Source organism: Dama dama, chromosome 21 (genome assembly GCF_033118175.1).
Source record: "Dama dama isolate Ldn47 chromosome 21, ASM3311817v1, whole genome shotgun sequence".
Taxonomy (NCBI): domain Eukaryota; kingdom Metazoa; phylum Chordata; class Mammalia; order Artiodactyla; family Cervidae; genus Dama; species Dama dama.
In genome coordinates this window covers 78,369,144-78,382,935 of record NC_083701.1, presented here as the reverse complement: position 1 = coordinate 78,382,935, position 13,792 = coordinate 78,369,144, and the positions used below count along the sequence as shown (strand labels likewise).

Genomic DNA, 13,792 nt, shown 5'->3' with positions numbered 1-13,792 from the left:
GAAGCCTGCTTACCTACTTGAGGGAAAAAAAAATCGCAGGTGAGCTCCTTCCATCTTGGGAGTCCACTAAAGAGATGAAAGAGGAGCTTGTCAGAACGCAGAGGTAGGATTTACCAACCACAATGAAGTCCTGACAGTTCTGGTCCTTAGAGACCCAACCTTCCATTTCTGCCTGCACGTCAGTGAAATCCCCCCTTTGGGCCAAGGGAGTAAGGAGAAAGAGGAAACAATGCAACCTTTACTCCCCCAAGCAATCAGAAACCGAGCAACGGCTTTAGCACAGCTGACACTTTCCTGAAGTTGAACTCTTTTAACTTGGAGGTGCTTGGTTTCCATTAGGACTTCAAACACGATATTTCCAACTTCAAGGTTCTTCTCATACTGCCTTATAAGCAGTGCTCTAGTAACTGGAAAACTTGGTCATATATGGGTGCGCAAAGATTTCCCAGCAGGTGTGGAAGCAAGTTCCTCCATTTCCCTGCAGGTTAAAACTTTATCCTGAGAGCTAGACCTCCACTACAGAAGGCAGAAAAAAAAAGTTAAATTAAGAAAAATACTCACTTGCCTAAAGCACAGCATTAGACGACTGTTTTCTCTTAAGGCCTTTGAACAACATCTATTTGTCCTTATTCTAATGGAAGCTTTTCACTTTTTTCTCAGAGAGGCTCTGCTCACTGAAGGGGGGCCGTGGCCTCTCAGCATCGCATCTTCATCTGCTGGTGAGGACTCAGCGCAAAGAAAAGCCTGCTCCCTGAAGGTGACTCTGAATGCGGGGGGCCGGGCACTACACAAGCGGGGTGGGAGGTGTCCTCAAGGCCCCGCTGACCCCAGCGGACCACAGTCCACGCCTGGGAGGGAGGGGGTCAGGAGCAGAGAGAAGGCGGTGGTATCCCTGGGTCCAGGCGCCTGTGGGCTGAGGAAGTGATTCCATCTGAGTGCAAGTTCATTACCAATCTGTGTGCCTAGGTTGCTGGGTTGTTGTTTTTTTCTCCTGGAACATAAAGTCTATGGAGGTTGAAGAGTAGAGTTTGAAACCGCAAGGCACGGAGAGTCGTCTGCAGGGGTAGCTGGGTTGCAGAGCTCTGCGCTTCTCCTTTGCGGGTGCAGAGACCTGACAGATCCAAGCATCAGTGAGATCCGGGCAGCGGAAGCCCGCGGCCGCTCCCGGAGCTGGGGCTGCTGGCGCAGACACCCTCAGACGGCCGGGATTCGCAGCTGTCCTGGGAACCCTGTCTGCAAAGAGCCGACCTCCCCAGGCCGTGCCCCGCTCCGAGGGGCGGCCAGCATCCAACAGCCGGTCAGCGTGAGGGCCTAACAGCCTGGCCACCTCGCCCAAGAGGGGACCCCTCTCCAAGCCACGCCCCCACGCCCCCCCCCCCCCACTCCAGAGCTCCACCTGGGGGTCAGCCGCAGCCTTCACGGGGTGCGCACTGCAGCCCAGGTCTCCGTCTGCAAACCGGCGTCCTCCCTTCCTTCCCCCAGGCGCGCCTGCCTGCCTGCCTGCCCATCGTGTCCAAGTCTGAGACCCCCGGACGGCAGCCGCCGGGCCCCTCTGCCCGAGGATTCTCCAGGCAACCTCATCGGGGCGGGGTCTTCCCCACCCAGGGAGCGAGCTCCTATCCCTTACCTCTCCTGCACTGGCTGGGGGTTCTGTACCACTAGCGCCGCCGGGAAGCCCCCATCCAAGAGGAGGCGCCCCCAAACCGCACCGCGCACGGAGATCCCCCCGTTCGTCCCCCTCCGCTTAATGCGGGAATCCGCCTAACCGCGCGCCCGCGTCCCCAGAGCCTCGGGCAGACAGGCCGCGCCGCCACTCACCAGACTTGGGGTTGCAGAGCACCGGCGGGCTGCTGGAGAGCGTGGGGCTGCTGCTGAAGTAGCCGCTGCTGCCGCTGCTCATGCTGCTCCTCCGCGCGGCCGACGCGATCTTCATCTCCTTGCTGGGGCTGACTGCGGGCGAGGACACGCGGTCACGGCCGTGGGCCGGGCCCGGGACACGCGCGGTCACCCGAGGGGTGGGCCGGGCCCCGGGACACGCGCGGTCACCCGAGGGGTGGGCCGGGCCCCCGGACACATGCGGTCACCCGAGGGGTGGGCTGGGTCCCCGGACACATGCGGTCACCCGAGGGGTGGGCCGGACCCCGGGACACGCGCGGTCACTCGAGGGGTGGGCTGGGTCCCCGGGACACGCGCGGTCACGCACGGCAGTGGGGCGGGCCCCGGGACAGGCGCGGTCACCCGAGGGGTGGGCCGCGTCCCCGGGACACGCGCGGTCACCTGAGGGGTGGGCCGGGCCCCGGGACACGCACGGTCACTCGAGGGGTGGGCTGGGCCCCGGGACACGCGTGGTCACCCGAGGGGTGGGCTGCGTCCCTGGGACACGCGCGGTCACTCGAGGGGTGGGCTGCGTCCCTGGGACACGCGCGGTCACTCGAGGGGTGGGCCGGGCCCCGGGACACGCGCGGTCACCCGAGGGGTGGGCTGCGTCCCCGGGACACGCGCGGTCACCCTAGGGGTGGGCTGCGTCCCTGGGACACGCGCGGTCACTCGAGGGGTGGGCTGCGTCCCTGGGACACACGCGGTCACTCGAGGGGTGGGCCGGGCCCCGGGACACGCGTGGTCACCCGAGGGGTGGGCCGGGCCCCGGGACACGCGCGGTCACTCGAGGGGTGGGCCGGGCCCCGGGACACGCGCGGTCACTCGAGGGGTGGGCGGGGCCCCGGGACACGCGCAGTCACTCGAGGGGTGGGCCGGGCCCCGGGACACGCGCGGTCACCCGAGGGGTGGGCCGGGCCCCGGGACACGCGCGGTCACTCGAGGGGTGGGCTGGGTCCCCGGGACACGCGCGGTCACGCACGGCAGTGGGGCGGGCCCCGGGACACGCGCGGTCACCCGAGGGGTGGGCTGGGTCCCCGGGACACGTGCAGTCACCCGAGGGGTGGGCCGGGCCCCGGGACACGTGCAGTCACTCGAGGGGTGGGCTGGGTCCCCGGGACACGCGCGGTCACGCACGGCAGTGGGGCGGGCCCCGGGACACGCGCGGTCACCCGAGGGGTGGGCCGGGCCCCGGGACACCCGCGGTCACTCGAGGGGTGGGCTGGGTCCCTGGGACACGTGCAGTCACCCAAGGGGTGGGCCGGGCCCCAGGACACGTGCGGTCACTCGAGGGGTGGGCTGGGTCCCCGGGACACGCGCGGTCACGCACGGCAGTGGGGCGGGCCCCGGGACACGCGCGGTCACCCGAGGGCTGGGCTGGGTCCCTGGGACACGCACAGTCACTCGAGGGGTGGGCCGGGTGTCCAGGGACACGCGCGGTCACGCATGGTGATGGGCTGGGGCCTCGAGGACACTCATGATCACGCGCGGCGGTGGGCTGGGCTCCTGAGGTCACGCACGGTCACCCACGGTGGTGGGCCGGGTCTCCAGGGACACGCGCGGTGACGCGCAGCAGTGGGCTCAGCTCTCTAGGACATGGGCAGTGATGGGCTGGATTCCCGAGGTCACGTGCGGTGACAGGCCAGGTCCCCGAGGACACGCGCAGTCACGCGCAGCAGTGGGCTCAGTTCTCTAGGACATGCGCGGTGATGGGCTGGGTTCCCGAGGACACACACGGTCACGCGCAGTCACGCGTGGCGGTGAGCTTGGTTCTCGAGGACATGGGCGGTCACCCACGGCAGTGGGCTGGGTCCCCAAGGACACGCGCAGGTCACAGCCGTGGGCTGGGTCCCCAAGGACACGCGCGGTGACGCATGGCGGTGGGCTCGTTTCTTGAGGACAGGCGCGCCTGCAGCTGCCGGGGTCGTGGGGCAGACTCCGCGTGCCAGAATCAAGCCCTCTGGTCTTGTCATCGGAAAAGCAAGGGTCTGAGTGGCAGCTCCGCCACTTATGAATAGCACAAGCTGGGCCTAGTCCCTTGGGTTTTGTAAGCCTCAGTTTCCCCAACTGTAAAGTGGGAATAATGCTCTCCCATGGGGATTGGTGCAGGCGTGGTTATACAGGGGAAAGCACTCAGCTACATGAAGTACTATTTTAAGAACCACGGAGCTCCTGCCAAGCATCCCTGAGAGGATGTAAATTAAGTGCTGGCAAGACACTTAATGAACTAACGGTGACAATAAGTGCCTCCTGATTGAAGATTATACCATTAATCACCCAGAAGGAGATTAAAACACAGAGCATGACTTCGGGCTTTGAAGGCGTGCAGTAGTGAAGCAGTGGCTTAAGTGATCGGACCTCGATTTTCCCTCCGCGGAGCTGGCTGGCTCTCACCAGCGGGAGGAGGGCACGGTGCAGATGCGGGGAAAGGAGCCGTGGAGAGCCTCGGCGAGGGCCTGGCCCCCGGACGCCAAAAGCCAGGCTGGTCCTCACAGTCACCATGGTTACTGTATCCTTATCACAGTCACCTGTTCAGGTCTCTGGGACTCAGTGAAGAACAGGGAGGCTGTGGACGGTTCCTCTGCGTTTGCAGGAGGCTGCCGCCTTAGGGGCACACAGCTGGAGGGCATCTAAGCACAGGCTTAGGCGCTGACCCTCAGCTAGCGCTTCCTCTTCTGGCGCGGCCCCTGCTTCCTTCTCTGCCCCATCCCAGCCGTGTCTGAGAAGCCTGGGATGCAGAAGGCTGGACAGGAGCACCGGGTTAGGACAGAATTCCTGGGACAGCCAGCTCCGCCCACCACTTTCTAGCTGTGGGAGCGTGCCTAACCCACTCCACCGCTCACTGACTGCATTTCTTCACCTGTAAAGTGGGGATAAGAAAAGTCTTTCCTCGCAGAGTAACAGTGTGGGTTCAATGCGAAAATTTATGCAGGCAAGCTCGGCTCCCTGCCAGGTGCAGAAGGCTCCCAGGACTTCTAGTTCTGTGTTCTCACTGTCGCCTCCTGTGTATAACCAGTACACGTTTTCCTTTTGTTCTGGGTCTCAGGTAAAGCCCGAGGCCTTAGGCTCCAAGCCTCAGGGTAACCAGCTTCCTGGGTCAGTGTCAAGTCTTCAGAGGAGTGGAAGATGGCCCAGTAAGCACTCCATCCTCTAATACACAATGACACGTCATTAGCCTTCTCTGAGTGAATGAGGTTATTCTGTTCAGTTCAGCTTGTTTAAATGGGGTTATCACTGTGAACATCAGTCATCATTTCCGTCCAGGTTACCTGTCAACAGGAGACTGTCTGACCTTGCACATAATGCCCCAGGATACTGTGCTTTCTGAGCTCCGATGTCCACCTTCCGTAGCTTTAACTTGCTCTGTGTGACAGACTGATAATCAGTTGCCTTTTAGTTGTATATGCCCTCAAAAGTCTTATTCATCCTTATACAGATTTTCAATGCTGGACTTAGAAAATTGGATAATTAATGATATGTACGGATTGTTTCTCAGGCAGTAAAGAATCTGCCTGAAACACCAGAGACCCAGAATTGTTTGTAAATGAAAAGTAAATAAGGTATGAGTGAGAACTTGAGTGGTCTTTTGTAATTTAAATACATAAAATTATAAAACAGACTTCACAGCATGGAAGTTGATTTCCCAGGAACAATTTGGTGGTGTGTGTGTATGTTTTCTTTTGGGAGGCAAAGTAAATAAATATATAATTTTTTGGTTATAAATAAGACGTTTCCTGAGGACAGAATTCACAGAGGTGAGCTGCGCCTGCTATTCCCCAACAGACACGCGCCTGCTCCTTCAGAGCGGCCGCACACACCTGACATGAAGCTGGCAGACTTGCGGTTGTCGTGGCTCTGCTTCCGCAGGCAGAAGGGGCTGTCGTGCGTCTCCTGGGAGGACGGGGACTTCTCACTGAGCAGCTCCATCAGCCTTCGCCTCCGCCGGAAGTTCATTCTGAACTGGTAGAGAAGGTTGCTGTCCACAAACGGGTGCTTGTTGGACACTGGGGAGAAGAAACGGCAGGTGAGACCGTCTGTGTCCTGCAGACGCTGGGCACCGTGGCCGGGAAACTCCAGCCAAGAGACAGGAGCAAAAGCCTTGACAAAGACGGTACACCCAATGCTACAATACCCTTTATACCTCAGGGATTTATTGTGGGCCATATGCAACTTCAATTTTATACTCTGAGTTCATGAATCGTGGAGATGCAGAACAGGCGACATCAGGCTTCAAAAGCCACGTGCCAAGGCCATTACAGTCTCTGGGAAGTAACCAAGAATGCTGCAAACTGCCCAGCAACATGCTGAAGTGTCAAACAACTCCTCAAAAATCCAAAACACTTGAATAGACTCTATCTCCAAAAATCCAATTAGCATATGACCAGAAACTCACCCTCATTAGTTAATATGGAAATGCAAATTAAAATCACAATGAGATGCTATTTCACACTCACTAGACTCACAACACCAGAGAAGACTCTACACATGGGCATCACCAGATGGTCGACACCGAAATCTGTTTATATTCTTTGCAGCCAGAGATGGAGAAGCTCTATACGGTCAGCAAAAACAAGACCAGGAGCTGACTGTGGCTCAGATCATGAACTCCTTATTGCCAAATCCAGACTTAAATTGAAGAAAGTAGGGAAAACCACTAGACCATTCAGGTATGACCTAAATCAAGTCCCTTATGATTATACAGTGGAAGTGACAAATAGATTAAAGGGATTAGATCTGATAGACAGAGTGCCTGAAGAACTATAAACAGACGTTAGTGACATTGTACAGGAGACAGGGGTCAAGACCATTCCCAAGAAAAAGAAATGCAAAAAAGCAAAATGGTTGTCTGAGGAGGCCTTACAAATAGCTGAGAAAAGAAGAGAAATGAAAAGCAAAGGAGAAAAGGAAAGATATTCCCATTTGAATGCAGAGTTCCAAAGAATAGCAAGGAGAGATAAGAAAGCCTTCCTTAGTGATCAACGCAAAGAAATAGAGGAAAACAATAGAATGGCAAAGACTAGAGATCTCTTCAAGAAAATTAGAGATACCAAGAGAACATTTCATGCAAAGATGGGCTCAATAAAGGACAGAAATCGTATGGACCTAACAGAAGCAGAAGATAATTAAGAAGAAATGGCAAAAATTCACAGAAGAACTGTACAAAAAAGATCTTCATGACACAGATAACCACAATGGTGTGATCACTCACCTAGAGCCAGACATCCTGGAATGCAAAGTCAAGTGGGCCTTAGGAAGCGTCACTATGAACAAAGCTAGTGGAGGTGATGGAATTCCAGTTGAGCTTTTTCAAATCCTAAAAGATGATGCTGTGAAAGTGCTGCATTCAATATGCCAGCAAATTTGGAAAACTCGGCAGTGTCCCCAGGACTGGAAAAGGTCAGTTTTCACTCTAATCCAAAAGAAAGGCAATGCCAAAGAATGTTCAAACTACTGCACAACTGCACTCATCTCACACGCTAGCAAAGTAATGCTCAAAATTCTCTAAGCCAAGCTTCAACAGTACATGAACTGTGAACTTCTAGATATTCAAACTGGATTTAGAAAAGGAAGAGGAAACAGAGATCAAATTGCCAACTTCCGTTGGATCATCAAAAAAACAAGAGAGTTCCAGAAAAACATCTACTTCTGCTTTATTGACCATGCCAAAGCCTTTGACTGTGTGAAAGAAAGTAAAGTGAAAGTGAAGTCGCTCAGTCATGTCCAACTCTTTGTGACCCCATGGACTGTAGCCCACCAGGCTCCTCCATCCATGGGATTCTCTACCCAAGAATACTGGAGTGGGTTGCCATTTCCTTCTCCAGGGTATCTTCCCAACCCAGGGATCAAACCCAGGTCTCCCACATTGCAGGCAGACGCTTTAACCGCTGAGTCACCAGGGAAGCCTTTGACTGTGTGGATCACAACAAACTGTGGAAAATTCTTTTTTTTTTTTTTTCCAGCTACACTCTATTTTATTCTTATACAAGATGAAAAGTTAACAAAATAAAATCAAATATGTATATCTTCAAAAATATTATGTAATAAAGTAGCATTAAAAAAAAAAGAAACCCTCATCTCAAATATGCGAATCAGGCAAGTTGAAAGCAGAACAGAGAATTACCATCGGGAAGGGAGGGGGCTTCAGAATTGTTTCTGGTGCCGTTTCAGGCGCCGGCTCGGATGGAAAAGCCCAGGCTCCAGGCCGGCGCTTAGCAGCCCCAGTGGATGGCGGCCAACTCCTGGGGAAGGCCGTGACCATTCAGCCCCGCTCACCTCCCCAGCATGTGTCAGGGGTGCCAGGTTGGTGGGAAAGGCACGTGTGCTTCACTTCAGAGACCGGGAACCGGGGAGGAGGCCAGACTCCTGCTCAAAGGCCATTTCCCCACCGACAAGTGTGTGTCAGTCGCTCAGTCGTGTCTGACTCTTGCGACCCCATGGACTGCAGCCCACCAGGCTCCTCTGTCCATGGGATTCTCCAGGCAAGAATACTGGAGTGCGTTGCCATTTCCTTCTCCACAAACTGTGGAAAATTCTTAAAGAGATAGGAATACCAGACCACCTGGACTGCCTGTTGAGAAACCTGTATGCAGGTCAGGAAGCTACAGTTAAAACTGGACAAGGAACAATAGACTGGTTCCAAATAGGAAAAGGAGCATGTCAAGGCTGTATATTGTCACCCTGCTTATTTAACTTCTATGCAGAGTACATCATGAGAAACGCTGGGCTGGAGGAAGCACAAGCTGGAATCAAGATTGCTGGGAGAAATATCAATAACCTCAGATATGCAGATGATACCACCCTTATGACAGAAAGTGAAGAAGAACTAAAAAACCTCTTGATGACAGTGAAAGAGGAGAGTGAAAATGTTGGCTTAAAACTCAACATTCAGAAAACTAAAATCATGGCATTTGGTCCCACCACTTCAAGGCAAATAGATGGGGAAACAATGGAAACAGTGACAGACTTTTTGTGTTCCCAAATCACAGCAGATGGTGACTGCAGCCATGAAATTAAAAGACACTTAGTCCTTGGAAGAAAAACTCTGACCAACCCAGACAGCATATTAAAAAGCAGAGACATTACTTTGCTGACAAAGGTCTGTCTAGTCAAATTATGGTTTTTCCCATAGTCATGTATGGATGTGAGAATTGGACTCTCAAGAAATCTGAGCTGAAGAATTGATGCTTTTGAACTGGTGTTGGAGGAGACTCTTGAGAGTCCCTTGGACTGCAGGGAGATCCAACCAGCCCATCCTAAAGGAAATCAGTCCTGGGTGTTCATCGGAAGGACTGATGCTGAAGCTCCAATACTTTGACCAACGGATGGGAAGAACTGACTCATTGGAAAAGACCCTGATGCTGGGAGGGACTGGGGACAGGAGAAGGGGATGACAGAGGATGAGATGGTTGGATGGCATCACCGACTCGATGGACATGGGTTTGAGTAAGCTCCGGGAGTTGGTGATGGACAGGGAGGCCTGGCGTGCTTCGGTTCATGGGGTCACAAAGAGTCGGACACGACTGAGCGCCTGAATTGAACTGACTGAGCCTCCTGTGATAACAGTGACAGCTTCGAGTGTTGCCGAGGATGTGGAGGAACTGGGGGTCTCAATTTGCTAGTGGGCATAGAAAATGGTAAAACTGAGTTGGAGAAGAGTCAGAAAGATCTTAAATATTTATACGCATATACCCCCTGTGTTGTTCAGTCACTAAGTTGTGTCTGAGTCTTTGCGACCCCTGGACCGCAACACGCCAGGCTTCCCCGTCCTTCACTGTCTCCCGGAGTTCACTGAGTCAGTGATGCTCTCTAACCGTCTCATCTAGCCCATATCCCCACCACTACCAGACTCTACTCACAACAAATGAAGACAAATGCTCACTGCAGCCCTAGTCCCAGGAGCTGAAGACTGGGGACAGTGTTTCCATCAGCAGAACAGGCAGGTGACCTGTTATACTCGTGCCATGAAACACTGCTCGGTGATAAAGAGCAATGAGCTACTGACACAGAAGACAGCGTGGATTAATACCAAAAGCATTAGGCCGAGTTAGAAAGGCCAGACACAAGATACATACATACTGAGTGCAATTTATATGAGGCTCAAGAAGAGACAAAATTCACATATAATGATAGAAACTAGAAAGGGGGAGGGGTGCGGGACTGACTGGGAAAGAGCAGGAGAAGGCTTTCTGGGGCAATGAGGGCGTTCTGCATCTTATTTGTACATGAATATATATACACACACATATATATTATCAGGAACATATATATACATATATATATTATCAGGGGGCTTCCCAGGTGAAATCAAACTGCACGTTTAAGACATGTGCATTTTCTTGTAGGTGAAGTGTGCGTCTGCGAATATAAGAAATAATCAGGGCTTCCCGAGTGTCTCAGTGCCAGTGCAGGAGACACGGGCTCCATCCCTGGTCCAGGGAGACCCCACACGCCTCAGCGCGACTAAGCCCGCACCCCACGGCCACAGGGCCTGCGGCCACGGAGGCCCTCAAGGCCCCCCGCCCGCGCTCCGCAAGAGAAGGAGCCACGAGAAGCCCACGCAGGGCCGCCGGAGAGGAGCCGGCACAGCAGCGAAGGCCCAGCAGAGACAAAAGTCACGAACAAGCACAATCAGTTTTTAAGAAACAAACAGCAACAACGCGCTTTTCCAGTGGGCTGGGAGACCAGGAACAGGGTCTTCACGCCGTAAACCCAGCAGGCGTGGCAGCGCAGCCCACGCCAGGACCAGGCGCTGCAGGGCGCTGACGCCCAAACGGCCGCTGGACGCTGCTCCCCGCGCGTGGGGTCAGCTTCAGAATGCGCTCGTCCTGTTCCGCTTATCTGAGGTTTAAAATGTGGGCAGGCATCCTGTTCTGCTTACCTGAGGTTTAAAATGTGGGGCAGGCATCCTGTTCTGCTTACCTGAGGTTTAAAATGTGGGGCAGGCATCCTGTTCTGCTTACCTGAGGTTTAAAATGTGGGGCAGGCATCCTGTTCTGCTTACCTGAGGTTGAAACGTGGGGTTTTAATCCAGTATTTCTCTCTGTTCTTTTCAACTAAACTGTTATTTCTACTCTAACAGAAATTTCTCTCCGACTGCTTCATAATTAAAGGCAGTCAAAACTCCTGCAGTTTTGAAAAAAAGAAAAAAAATTGAGAGGATTTTTTTTTTTCTCCTTTTTAATTTCAGCAAGACAGGTCAAAATCTGGTTTTATTTTAGAGATTCTACATGCGTTCTGTAACAGCATCACTGAAATGTAATTTACATACAAGATAATTCGCCCACTTAATGTGCACAGTTCTTTATCTATTCAACTCTAGAATGTGCTCACAGAGGTGTGCATCCCAGCATCACAATCAATTTTAAAATATTCCCATCACCCCCAAAAAACCCCAGCTCCTGAGCTGTCACTTTCAATCTGCCCGTAACCCTCATTCACAGGCAAGCACTGATCAACATGCCATCCCCACAGCGTTGCCTGTCTTCAGCATTTCGTACGATTATAGTCACATAAGCTATGGTCCACTGTGACTCGCTTCTTCCACTTGGCATAATATTTACAAGGTTTATCCATGTAATGCCGTGTACTCGCATTTCCCTCCTTTTTTTTTTAACCTCACTCCTTTTTGTTGCCAAATAATTTCCTATAGTCATGTACAGATCTGAGAGTTGGACTATAAAGAAAGCTGAGCGCAGAAGAATTGATGGTTGAACTGTGGTGTTGGAGAAGACTCTTATGAGTCCCTTGGACTGCAAGGAGATCAAACCAGTCCATCCTAAAGGAGATCAGTCCTGAATATTCATTGGAAGGACTGATGCTGAAGCTGAAGCTCCAGTACTTTGGCCACCTGATGCAAAGAGCTGCTTCATTGGAAAAGACCCTGATGCTGGGAAAGATTGAAGGCAATTTGAGAAGAGGGTGGCAGAGGATGAGATGTTTAGATGCATCACCGACTCAATGGACGTGAATTTGAGCAAACTCCAGGAAACAGTGGAGGACAGAGGAGCCTGGTGTGCTGCAGTCCATGGGATCATAAAGAGTCAAAGAGTCAGACATGATTTAGCAACTACACAGTAACAACAAAAAACTATTCACTTCAGGTAAATGAATGATGTTGGCCATGAAGGCAAACACATCTAATTCAGAGATGGTGCTGCATGCTCTCAGTAAATAATACATTCTTGTATTCAGGAGATTATAAATACATCCTACACCAAAAGATAAGTCAATTACATTTTGATTTGGTATCTATAAATAGTGGCTCCCATGATAGTCAAGTTTTTATATAAATTTATCACTACATTCAACAATACTATAACACAGTGATACTATAATACTAATTTTATAGATAACTTATTTTTTTCTGGCAACCTTTTCTGAGTTTACTGTGATTTTTAAAATCCTCAAGGTGACTTTGGCAACAGTATCTTAAATTATAACCTGAAAACACATAGTACTGTATATACCCTTATTAACACCTACTGTTCTGTCTTTGCACAGTGAATGACAGGAACACTGGCTTTGGTATAAATAAATCCAGAACAGCATTCTAAACCTAAACCAATTCCATGACAGATAAAAATACTTTAAAAACATTTTTAATTGAAATGGAAATTTGAAGTTATCTGCAGGCTTTACCTACTGAGCCAAGGATTAATTCACTCCCATTCTCTACCTCCCAAGTTCTATACCACCTATATCTAAAATGGTAAACATATCCCCTAAGATAAGATACAAGGAGTAAGTTTAAATAGCCCTTTGTCATCACATTGTGACTCCAATAATCTACATGTTTAAACATGACCAAATCAGGGCAAACCGGGACTGTATAAGATAGTGGACTATCCATGTTAAACATAATGCCAAGATTGAAAGAACTCAATGAATTGTACATTTGTTATTTTACAACCACTAGTGGTAAAGAACCCGCCTGCCGATGCAGGAGACCTAAGAGATGCTGGTTTGATCCCTGGGTCGGGAAGGTCCCCTGAAGAAGGGCGTGGCAGCCCATTCCAGTGTTCTTGCCTCGAGAATCCCATGGACGGAGAAGCCCGCAAGGCCACAGTCCATAGTCTGGTGAAGAGCTGGACGTGACTGAAGCGACTCAGCCCGTTGTTGTTTTCACTGTGACCATCATTTGCTGAGGCTATATCGTCATTTGACTTACGGGAACTCAATTTTATGCAACACTGCATTCAAGGCCCCACTTCCATTTTCAAGGACTGATTTGGTTTTCAGGGCCTCAGGAGCAACCACATGCTGTGAAACGAAGTTCTCCATGCATTCCTCCTTCAGCTGTGTGGTTAGCACAGACGGAGTAAAAATCCTCCTCTCAGAACAGGGACGTAACAATCGCATGTGTCACTTGCCGTGTTTTCAATGAATTCTTTGGCTTTTAAAAGTGCTCTTTAATTTTTCCCTCTCATGAAAAGTTTAAAGACACAAACACTCAGTTTTATACATTTGCTTTGTTTGTGAATGCAATCCTAGGTATAACAAAGATAATCATCCTTACAAAAGCTAAGCGTGCAAGCAGCCGTATTATAGCGTCCGTCAGCCACTCGCGACACCGCTCGTGTATTCAGCCAATGAGCGCCAGGGGAGGGCCGCACCCGCCCAGCCGTCTCCCCTCAGCACGCTGGCTGGACCAGGACACTTCATCTGCTCACCCTTTCAAGCTCATCAACACCAAAGTCTTCCCAAAGAGACATCGCTTCGTCTAAGAACAAAACAGTTAAGTCAGAACTTTTCTGAAGACTCTCCTGTGCTGAATAACTTTCAGAAAACAGTTTTACACGATGAAAAGTGATGGCCCAAGTCAGAAGAACTCGGTTTTGCTCCCAGTTCTGCCACCTTTCTGAGCTGAGTGATTTGGGCAACTTACCAAATTTAAACCTCAAATTGCCTGCAGAGTTTT

General features: G+C 51.5%; 1 protein-coding gene across 6 annotated transcripts in view; it reads right to left on the bottom strand.

The window, feature by feature from the left end:
* The window catches only part of DEPTOR (DEP domain containing MTOR interacting protein), a 163,644-nt gene that overhangs the window by 57,113 nt on the left and 92,739 nt on the right, over window positions 1-13,792 (bottom strand). For all 6 annotated transcript variants that reach the window (XM_061123876.1, XM_061123877.1, XM_061123872.1 and 3 more), the window contains exons 5-6: window positions 5,694-5,879; window positions 1,819-1,950 (exon numbers count right to left, since the gene is read on the bottom strand). In XM_061123876.1, coding sequence (XP_060979859.1) covers window positions 1,819-1,950; window positions 5,694-5,879 — 318 coding nt within the window. The remainder of the gene's footprint in view (window positions 1-1,818; window positions 1,951-5,693; window positions 5,880-13,792) is intronic.